The following is an 11773-nucleotide window of genomic DNA, read 5'->3' as shown; positions in this document are numbered from 1 at the left end:
GCACCCCCTGCTAATAGCCCTTCTCTCACTCTCCCCCAGCCCCTTACAAGCTACAACTCTGCCAGCCTGCAAGAGGAAACTTGCTGTTTCCCATGTTTTTCTCCTTTAAAGGAGAAAATCCAACCTTTTCTCTTTTAAATGAGAAAATCTGGGGTTTGCTCCTTAAAATGAGACAACACAGGCTTTACCAGGTTTTCCCGTGGCGAACATGAAACTCAGATCCCTGATTATTAATATCTAACTCATCCCCATGTTGAAATTTAAAAATAAATGTATTGTCTTATTCAATACAACACAAATCTGATTTTTAAGACCTTTCTGATTAAGTTATGAGATCTAATATGTTCTCTCAGCTTGTTAGCTTAAGGGTCTGATAGCATTTTTGAAGCTGTACTCAATTAAAAAAGTTAAAGGCTTACCTTGCGATGAATAAACATGAATCACAGAAACTAGATTTCCTGCAAATATTAAAAAATAAGCATTTAAATAGTTGGTACACCTACAAGAAATAAACATGCTTATTTCAAACAACAGTAGATTAAATAAGGTAAATATAGATAAGAAATAAAGTTTAGAATGAGCAAGTACATTTTCTTTATTCTAATATTACACACTGCTTTCAGTGTTTTGTTTTGTTTTTTTAAGCTTGGTAAAATGCAACGAATTTCCCACTGCATTTAATTTTGAAAAATAAAACATGAGATCCATTGACTCAGTACATGACAGATCTCTAAAACTGCTTGTAAAATGTTTTAACTGTAAAAAGGATACAAGTTATTAGTTATTCTTAAAGTAACTGAGGGTACCTATACATGTGCAGGGAGGCTCCTCTAACACGCTGTAATTACAACATGTTGGAGCATACTCGATTAATCTGAGCTGTTTTAATTAAAAGCACCTCCCACCCGCCCCTGGAACACATGCATAAACGCCCTGAAGCTCTTTAAGATGGCTGGCCAGAAGCATATTGCACTTCACATGTCCCCATAAATTGAATGTGTGATTTGAAATTCGAATGGCATGCCTCATCATGCTTCACATAATTAAGTTCAAAGACTTTTTTATGCCTTAGCAGTACCTACAGGGGATGTACGTGTCCTGCTTTTTTATGTGCTCTGCACTTGTAGCATAAAGGATTGTATATGCCTCCAACTTTTCAGTTTTCTCCAACCCCCAAATCCCAGGGTGCATGTGACTATGAAGAATAGCAAATGGAGGTGCATCTGGTAAACTAAGTTTTAAAGAACTTCAGTAAAGTTATAACCATTTTTTCTCTTCCAAGTTTATCTACATGTATATTCCACTTTGGATAACTCGAAAGAAGCATGAAGTACATAAGGAGTGAGACTCAGCAACAGAACATCTGAGACAAGCCAGAGATGTTCTCTGGGCTCTGGCAGAGTGTGCTCTTCTGCCGTCTTGTAGCACACACTGATAAAGTCAGAGATGCGTTTAGTCATTGGACTTTATAGCTAGAGTGGCAAAAAAGAATGGTGGTTATGACCTGAAACATGTGCTTCCCTACGAGTACAAGGTACCAGCCCTCTTAATGACCGGAATATACAACACCGTCTTTTTCTTTTGAGAAGAAGGTTTTTGGAAAGATATTGGCAGGTAGATCAGTTGGATCAGGTGAAATAATGTAACATTTTTGAGCTTTGGAAATAATTTGTACAGGAAAGACAAGGAGACGGGGAAAAAAGGAGAAGGTGATGCCCTGTATGCAAAAGACAGGCACCTATTCTGAGGCGCAGTGAGAACTGACAGGTCGACTGAAAGCCTCTGGGTCAAGGCCAGAGGGAAAACAGCAACAGTGATATGGTGGATATCTGCTATAGACCACCAAACTGGAAGAAAGAGGTCTGTAAATGTCAGTTGTTTGAGGAAGAAAAAAAAACAAAACAAAACCCAAGATCTGGTTCCCCTGGACTTTAGCATGACACCTGCTGGGAGGGAAACAGCAGTACACAGACAGTCCATCAAGTTCTTGGAGTGTGTCAGGGGTAAATGTTAGGTATGGGTGGTGGAAAGGCTAACTACGGAAATACTTTTCTCAATTTCCTTTTCACAAGAGAGGAATTGAGAATATAAAGCAGAAAGGTAACTTGGGTAAAAATGAGCATGTAGCAAGAGTGTTCAGGATCTTGAGGAAAACAAGGAAGAAGAATAAAGACACTAAACTTGATAAAAGCAGACTAATAACTCAAGGAACTGGCAGGCAGGATCCCCTGGAAGGTATGTCTGAGAGGAAAAGGAGAGCTGGTTGTACCATATTAAAGGTGCAGGAGTGAGCTATCCCAACATGAAGAAAGAGTAAGTGCAACAGCAGGCTGACCTGGCTAAACAGTGAACTTAATGAGGCAGGAGGATCAGAGAGACTGAATCTTACCCGACTTTGTGCAGCACTCAGAGGAGCAGGTGGAAAAGCAAATATTAGTTTTCCCCATAGGAACACAGGAAATTAGGACTGGAAGGAACCTCACAAGGTCATCTACTCTCCAGCCGAAATTTCCTCTGTTGCAGCTTGAGGCCATTGCTCCTAGTCCTATCCCCCATGGCAGGGGTGGGCAAAATGCAGCCCAGGGGCCAGATGTGGCCCACCAGGCCATTCTATCCATCCCGTGGGGCCCCTAAAAAATTTAGAAAATTAATATTTATCTGCCCCTAGCTGCCTGTCATGCAGCCCTCAATGGCTTGCCAAAACTCAGTAAGTGGCCCTCCACCCAAAATAATTGCCCGCCCCTGCCCTATGGCCACAGTGAAAAGTGCACTTCCATCCCCTCTGTAACTGCCCTTCAGGTATTTGAAGACAGTTATCAAATCCTCCCACAGTCTTCTCTTTCCCAGACTAAATAACCCTAGTTCTTTCAGCCTTTGCTCATAAGTCTTTCTTCTCAGACCTCTAATCATTTTTGTTGCTGTGTGCTAGACTCTTTCCAAACCCTCCACATGCTTCTTGAAATGTGGCCCCAAAACTCAACACAGTACTCCCAGGTAAGGCCTCACCAGTGCTGAGTAGAGCTGAAGTAGCACTTCCCTTGATTTCCAAGTGACACTCCTGGTAACATAACTCAGTACGCTGTTGGCTTTTTGTAACAAGAGCATATCAGTGGTTCATATTCAGCTTATGCTCTACTGTAACTCCCACGTCCTTCTCTGCAGTACTGCAGCCTAGTCAGTCATTCCCCAGTCTCCATTTGTGCAAGCAATTCTTGTCCCTGTCCCAAGTGCAGGACTTTTCACTTTTTCTTGCTGAATCTCACCTGCTTGACTGTGGATCATTTTTTTTCAGTCTATCCAGGTCATTCTGGATCCTAACCCTGTCCTCCAGCGTCTGCAACTCGACCCAGATCTGCAAGTCTGCTAAGTGTGCACTCAATCCTATCCTACGAACAACAAACCAGGTTTGTCAAAGTGGTATGGCAGTATGGGCCTCTGGGCAGGCAGCATAATGGGGCTTGAGCTGGGTAGCAGCACAGACCAGGGGACATGCAGCAGCTCAGAGCTGCAGCTGGGCAGTAACACAGGTCTCAAGGCATGCAGGCTGCATATGGGCAGCAATGATGGCCAGTTCATTGGTATCCAAGGACCCCAAATTCTACAGCAGGCCATACCTCTTAGCTTCCAGTAATCTACTGGACTACCAGTAGGCTAGAGGAAATGGTTCCACAGATTGGATGCATGTTTGATACCCACGATCCAAATAATTAATGAAGATGTTGAACAATAGTGGACACACCACAGATCCCTGAGGAACCCCACTTGATACCTCCTCCTAACTAGACAGGCATCAACAAATAAAAAAGCTTTAGACAAGATATCAGAGCTGAGGCCTCCCCTAGAGCAGAAGGTACACCAGTTGTTACTCTGGAAGGCAACAAGGGGGAAAGACATCTAGGTAACACCACTTGGAAAAGATGTCCCAAAACCTATTTCTTAATCCATCATTCATGATTTGGAGACGTGTACCTGTTGCAAACACTGCCCCGCTGTTTTGAAGAACTGGAAGATGCATCACCAAGAGTAAACAGTAAATGCATCAGTTACATGTCGTTTCCTGCACAGCTGAAAGATACTACACCACTTTGCCAGTTGATGTAGAGTACAGCAGTGATTTAGTCCAAAAATGCTGGGTGCAGTAACATTAAGTACAGTGCAGAAAGTCTTGTAGAACCTGACATCTTTCCTGAGGTCCAAGATCTCAATGTGCATGCTTGCCTTACTGTGACCTTTGAGACATTTGAGTAATATACGTAGTCAACTTTGTAGGAAGGTCTCTTGTCATAACTGGCCTTAATGGTAAGAAAGGGGCATAGGAAATTCCCTTGAAAACATGCACTGAGGAACAGAAGAACCTGTTGATGAAGACTGAGGATACTGCCTGTTCCAAAGCACAAGGAAGAAGCACCTTGCAATTATTGCAAAGGCAAAAAAGACTGAAGTAAAAGTGCATGTAGAGTGTGTACCACTACAAGGAACATGCATGGCTAGAATTCCTTGAAGAAGGTTTTTGGGTGGGTTTTTGGGAGGGGGGTCAGGGGGAGGGGTTTGAACTGTTTTCTTTTCCCCCACTTAAAATGTATTTAAGTCACAGTGCCAAAATTGGCATTCCTGCAGAATTAAAACTATATTTGGAATGGGAATTAAAACTCTATTTAACTTTATTTTAAAAAGAACTAATAATCGTTTTAGAAAAAGACTAAATGGTTAATGTAAGTGGACATATATGAAGGTGAATGAAATAGCACAAACACCATCCCTCAAAGCATATATAGCAAGCTGTCCATACTTCTTTTTCCTTATTCAAAAATCAGTCGGCTGTGATGAAACAGAAGAAAAAGGTGTACTATTTCAGATATATATATCCATCCATCCATCTATCCAGAGGAAAATAGCTATGTAAAAAAATGACACTTACCTCTAAACCAGGCACAAGCATATTAAAAGAAATTCAGAAGAGATGAGAGTTTACTATATAATTTTATTCAATAGAAAAGAATCTTAAAGTAGCTGTTTCTCAAGCTAGTTTACTTACTTTTGATAGCTAATTCCTCCTTAAGGATGTTAGTATAGTCTTCAGCTGAGAGTTGAGGTGGCAGACCACCAACAAACAGATTTACTCGCACAACTGATTTATTATTTTGTACAATGTAAAATCTTGTTTGATTCATCTGACGTATTGAAGTCTACAACAAAGCAGAATTTGTCACACTACACCACAGAGCACTCAAATGTAAAACCCATTAATCACCAAAACTTTCTGTGCCTGAAAAGAATTATAAATCACTACACCTTAAGCTGCAATATTTAACTGTTCTACATAGAAGTCTATAGACAGACAGTGGTTCCTCAATGTAATGAAAACTAAATTTATTCACAAATTTTGCAGGAAAAAAAAGCAGTCACCCAACTGAAGTATAAATTGTCTTTTCCTTTTTTGTTTACCTTTCTTATATCCTTTAGTCTGTTTATGATCAATTCCTGGTCATCCAAAACCATCCGCTGAACTAAAATAAAAATTTGAAATAAATTACCAGGCTTAAGTTATTTCAGCACTTAATTTAGAATCAACAATAAAAAGGTTAGCTCACTATTGTAAGAGAATGTAATGTCTTTAACTCTGATTTACTGCTCTGATTTACACAAGCAACATATACAAATATTAAGCTATAAGCCATCGTGAGAAAGCTCTGAAAATACTTTTAACAACACAATTTTTTTTTTTATTTTCTTTATAATTGGTGCCAATCCGATGTCACACCGGTGCACCTCTATACAGTACCCACAATATCAAGGACCCCCTTTAAACACACCTCTGATAAAAGCAGGGGAGATGAGAGACTGCTAATACTCTGCCACTACAATGGTAGAGAAATGGTTAAAAAACACCCAGGAGGATCCTAGGCAGAGGACCATGCCCCATGCTACAAATGAAGGCAAACCCTCCAAAGTCCATGACAACGTAGCATAGTGGAATAACTGCTCCAAAGACCTCCAAGGCTTTTGTACTGGCAGGAGCATCAGTATACCTCAGTCAAAAAAACGTCTTAGCTGTAAACAATGTTCCAGTGCCTCAGAGGAAGCCAGTAGCACTCACAAGGGGAAAATGTTTTCTTTCTGGTTTCAACGGGCAACCAGAAAATCCTGAAGGCATGAGATTATCAGATGTCTTTCCCATTAGAGGAGCTACTTTTATATCCCAATCTGGTGACTAGAAACACATGACTATGTCACATGTAGATCACTATGCCAGAACTACATACCAAGTACAGTGCCAAGATCATTAATAAAAAGATATCAAAACAGGGTAGACTGCAAGATCAATCCCTGATGAAAACCACTGGTAAATCCATATTATGGGCACAAGGCAAGGCGGCACCTTATAGACTAACCATTACTAACTCTTTCAGAAATGCATAAGCCTTCATAGGCAACAGCCTACTTCAAATTATTCCATAAGGTGATACCTTGCCCTGTCTTCTGGATGACTTCAGATGAATATGGCTAACAACCTCTCTGTAACCACAGTTCAGCCAGATAATTCCCTTTTCAACATAACCTGCTGTAGTCTCCCTTAGAGCCTGCTCCTTATTTCACCTCACAAGCGTAGCATGGATTCCCACATTTGTAGCACTAATCCCCATAAAGGTGCTTTCTCCCCTTCTTAACAGTAAAAAAACTAAATAAAATCTGTGGGAGCAATTTTTTAAAGAATACACAGTACTTCTAATTAAATATTTCAGTGTAGTTGTATACTTTCAATTCAAAGGGATCATCTGTAAAAACTAAATGGGGCATTTATTAAAATAAAAACATGCATGTATGTATGTATTAGGGCTGTCCAACTGGTGGCCCATGGGCTGCATACAGTCTCCAAAGGGTTAAATTATAGCCCTGGGCTCCCACCTGGCCACTGCTCCTCCCATTGCTCCAGCTGCAACAGGCTTCCAGCTCTCTAGTTTCTCCTTCCTGCCCTTACACCTGGCCCAGGAGGCAGGGAGGTGCATCATGGTACAGCCTTCAGTGCACTTGCAGCACTGAAGTTGCAAGGGAGCTTGCAGCCAGGACACAGAGAGCAGCAATGAAAGTGACTGGGGGGGCGCAGAGCAGCATCAAGGGGAACCCTGCTGCTTGATTCAGCAGGGAGATGGGGGATGCTGCAGTCCATCTGAGTGTGGCCTGTGGGGTGTGTGACCCTCCCCACCAGTTACAAGTTGGACAGCCCTGGTATACACGATAGCCACTCAACCATGCTGTGCTCGGGAAACATTTTTTGACTTACCTTGTTTACTGCCCATGAATACTTCCACCAATTTGTAGTTATCAATACATTCTACCTGCCAAAATATGTAATATTTAGATTTACATTGTAACAGACAATACTCTTGCTTTAGCTTTGTATTTTAATGGTTAAATTACAATATTAATGCATCTACACAGGCAGTTAAATAGTTTTAAATTACCTTGTGCTTCGTTTGTCTGGAAACTCTTCCATTTACATTTTACTTGTTCCTCAAATGCAAAGACTCAGATACTAGTTTTCTTAGCTACCAGAGCACTCTAAAAAAGGCATCTGAAGAAACAACTTCTGAACAGCACTACTAAGTCTCTCCACTTCAGTGGCTGACAGCACTTCTAATACACTCCCACACCAGTGATTTAGTCAGTTCATGGAAGCAGACTTAGCTTAAATTTTATATTAATTATAAATGGCTACTATCACAACAAACCTGTCCTCTCTAGGAAATAATACATTGTTGCATGGACATCACACTGTTTAAACATGACACACGTGATACTCGATAAGAGGAATAACGATTTCTGTTTTGTTTTGTTTGCTTAATAAACAAACTCTCCTTCCCCCTCCCCTGGCAAGCAGTCCTCATACTAATGTCCAAAAAAGGGGATCATGATAACAATTAATAACCAACAACCAGTATCTCTCCTGTATGCTAATTACAAATCCTGACCTAAACCCTGGCCAGCTGGCACAAAATGGTCATGGCTTCTGATGTAGGCCCCAAATAGAGCTACTGCATACCTAGAAGAACCATCTAGGATGACCCGTTTCTGCTATGTGACCTGCTGGAATCTGCTGAACTGTTCAGCTTGAACATCATCCTGATCTCCCTTCGATCAACTACCACTTCCTATTCCAGACTATGGAAGCCTTTGGTTTTGTGCCCATCATCACTTCAATGATCCAGCTCCTGTCCTAGGACATCTCTAGATTTGTGAAAGTGAACAGAGAGCTATGTGCCCCATTCCCGGTATAGAGGGGCATCCAGCAGGGCTGTCCTTTCTCTGGAATGCTCTGTCCTAGCCCCTGAACCATTGCTCCACATGCTGCAGCAGTGTCTGATGGGTCTGGCACTCCCCAACTCCCTAGCTGCTGGCCCTATAGTTAAGGTGGCAATGTATGCTGATAACGTGACTGTTACTGTGAGCAGTGAGGGTGATGTCCAGTCCCCGACTGAGTGCCAGTGGGCCTATGAGCACACCTCCTCAGCCTGTACCAACTGGGCCAAAAAGGGACACATTTCTCCTGGGTACCTGGGCCAATGCCCAGACCCCAGACCTGCCCAGAAGCACATCCTAGTGCCAGGATGGTTTCAAAGCCCTAGACACTTTTCCTAGACCCAACAGACTACCTAGCCAAGAAATGGGAAAGCCTCAGTGAAGAGGCTAAGGCAGGGGTTCCCAATCCCTGGGCTGTGGCCCAGTACAGGACCGTGAAGGGTTGGCTGCCAGTCCACAAGAAGGTTGGCTGCCACGAACTGGAAATGACCACAGACTGGCAAACTATGGACCAGCAGCGACCAGCATACTGTGGACCTGCAGCCAACCCCTTTTTTTATACCGAGTATAATAAAGGGCTGGCTGGCTGCCTGCCCACAGTCTTTTGGTTACTTTGGGTAGGATGCCAGGACGCATATGCTAAAGTAACGGGAGAGGAACATGAGAACAGTGCACTACAAAAAGAGTTACAGCAGGTTAAGGAGAATCCAGAGAGATGGAAGGCTATAGCCCTGGGAGCTCAAAGTCAGTTGGAGCCTTTGCAGGAAGCATACCAAGCAGGGAAAATTTAAAAAAGGTGAATTGTTAAGAACGGTGGATGAACAGGCTAAATATAAAAAGGAAACGGAGGTTTTAAAGGGTAGGGTGCATCAGCTTACCCTAGAAAAAGGAAAAGCCCCTGCCAGCCATAGCCATTGTGAGTCTATCATTAAACACCTAAAACAAAAATTAGGTTTTACTACTTGCCAGACAGCTGTGGTTACAGAAGATTATTGTAAAGCTCAAGATTGGGAAGAGGCCCCTTTGGACCCCCGTAAGGTATGGAATGGAGATATTCAGAATGGGGAAGGAAAACCTGCTACAGCAGTTACCCGGGTTATTGAAAATAAGGATTATCAGGATCACATAACATCCATACCCCGGACTGTAGTTCCCCTCTCCACTTTAGACATACAGGCCATGGCACAACCACTGGGAATTTTAACCAGAAAAAAATCTGTCCCAGTAGGCCATCTGTGCCTTACAACTGAGTGTCCAGGAGGGGTTAACCACAGAAGAGTTCAAACACCTTTTTACCACCTGTGCTGCCACCAAACTACAAGGGATTGTAGATCGGGTGGTGTTCAGGAAACATGCAAATGCTTTACCTCTTTTGACAGTTCTGGGAGAACAGATAGGAAGGCGATGGTTGCAAGTGCAAGCTGCAGCTATGTTTGAAAGGTCCCAAAGACAACCCTGAACCGCACCTTTATTGATAGGGCTCGACACATCTGATGGCAGGAGTATCTCAGCCCATAGACGCTCAGGGGCACGCTGCAGCTAACCTTCATACAGTCTATTTTGGTGTAAATGCTCTCTGAGACTGGACAGCCTCACTCGCTCCCCAATATGGGGACATCGGCCGCAGGGCAACCTGATTCCCTAATCACTATCCAGGATCAGGTCAGGCAGATTATGACCCATGCAGCTCCACAGATTAAACAAAAAAAGAGTACCATTTGTAGCAGCCCTGGATACAGTCACATACACTAATGAGAGTGGTGCCCAGTTTAAATCAGAAAGGGGCCACTCTACAGGCATAAGTGGAGAACGTGGTAGAGGTAGAAGCAATTTATATCCGACTCTCCAGCCTCATCAACAAGAAGGAAAGAGATGTAAAGTTAATAAAGGCACGATACCCATGGCTCCTATTGTGGCTGACATGACAAAAGTCATACAGGAGGTACAAGCTACAGCAAGATACTTTTCTGTAACTGACCTAGCAAACTGTTCTTTGCTATTCCTTTACACCAAGAATCACAAGATAGGTTTGATTTTACGATGCAGGGGCAGCAATATACTTTTTGCCAGCTGCCTCAGGACTTTCACAGTTCCCCAGCCATAGTACACCATCATGTGATAAATATGCTAAATCGCCTGTCTCCATGAGAAAGACCCTTCGTCTTTTCCTATGTAAATAATATCTTCATTTTTGAAGAAACACAGAAAGAAGGACAGCAGCTCACCAAAAGCGTTCCGACTCTTATTCAAGACATTGGGTTTAAAGTTAACCTGGAAAAGGCCCAATTGGTGCAACCACAAGTAACATATTTAGGTATAATCATTAAAAAGGAGGGGAAACAGGTAGATCAGCAAAAAGTGGAGGCCCTAATAAAGATGCCAGCGCCCACAGATGCACATTCCCTGAGGACATGGGCGACTGGTGCCACCTGAGTTGGTGGCGGGGGGGGAATGACCAATCTTGCAGACCAGGAAGTGCCAGTGGTACTCCCGGAAGTGCCAGCAGTGCTTTACCTGGCGCCCCCACTCCCCGGCTGGCACTCGCAGGGGGTGCACTGGCACTCCTGCCTGCCCTCCCCACCCATTGCCCAAGCTGGGAGCGCGGCCTGTCAGGGGGTGCATGTGCATCCCCATGCACCCCCTATGCGTCGCCACTACCTAAGAGTCCTGCTTGGAGGATTTAACTTTCTAAAACCTGTCACTCACAAGTATGCAGAAATCACGCTTCCATTGTGGAAACTGTTAAAAGAAAAAGACTCCGTGGCTTTGGGGACCCAAACAAGAAGAAGCCTTAAGTACCTTAAAACAAAAAACCTTAATGGCTCCAGCTTTGCATTTCCCTGATGAATCAAGGCCATTTGTAATTCACTTAGCAGAAAATGAAAGGGGGCTTTAGCTGCAACACCACTTCAAACTAATAAGGCAGGCAAATTAGTGCCAGTAGCTTATGAATCCAGGAAGCTTCAGGGAACAAAAGTAAATCTCAATCCCTGTGAGCAAAAATGCTTAGCAGCAGTTTGGGCAGTACAATCGTTTAAGCTCCTTACTGGTATTGCTCATATCACCATCCAGAGCACATATTATCCCCTCAAATACATTATATCTGGCAAATTAGTGAAGAAAGGTGTCTAACATGCGCATGGCACAATGGACTCTGATTTTTATCAACAGAGGAGTCACTACTGAAACAGTGTGTAAACCCTGACATGCTAACTCGTGCCTTAATTAAGAAGAAACAATAACATGAATGCCCTAAAGTCACCTGAGAATAGAGGAAAGCTTTAGTGAAAGCACCATCATTAAAGGAATTAGGCACCATCATTAAAGGAATTAGACACTGAAAGGCTGTGTAGTTCACAAATAGAAGTTTAATGATAATAAATAGAAAAAAAGAGTGTCAAATATGCAGCTATAAGCTATAAGGGAAAATTTTGGAAGGCAACATAGACCATACCATAATTACATGCTATTTGCC

The 11773-nt window shown here is 42.7% G+C and overlaps 1 protein-coding gene across 1 annotated transcript in view; it reads right to left on the bottom strand.

Moving 5' to 3' along the window:
• DGKQ (diacylglycerol kinase theta) overlaps nt 1–11773 on the bottom strand; it is a 139659-nt gene that overhangs the window by 46491 nt on the left and 81395 nt on the right. The window contains exons 11-14 of the mRNA XM_019518213.1: nt 7283–7337; nt 5446–5507; nt 5036–5186; nt 420–458 (exon numbers count right to left, since the gene is read on the bottom strand). Coding sequence (XP_019373758.1) covers nt 420–458; nt 5036–5186; nt 5446–5507; nt 7283–7337 — 307 coding nt within the window. The remainder of the gene's footprint in view (nt 1–419; nt 459–5035; nt 5187–5445; nt 5508–7282; nt 7338–11773) is intronic.

The sequence above is a fragment of the Gavialis gangeticus genome, unplaced genomic scaffold (genome assembly GCF_001723915.1).
Source record: "Gavialis gangeticus isolate Ggan-Ray unplaced genomic scaffold, GavGan_comp1, whole genome shotgun sequence".
In the NCBI taxonomy this organism is placed as follows: Eukaryota; Metazoa; Chordata; order Crocodylia; family Gavialidae; genus Gavialis; species Gavialis gangeticus.
The sequence above is the reverse complement of the archived record's forward strand: the minus strand, read 5'-3'. Positions and strand labels throughout refer to the sequence as shown.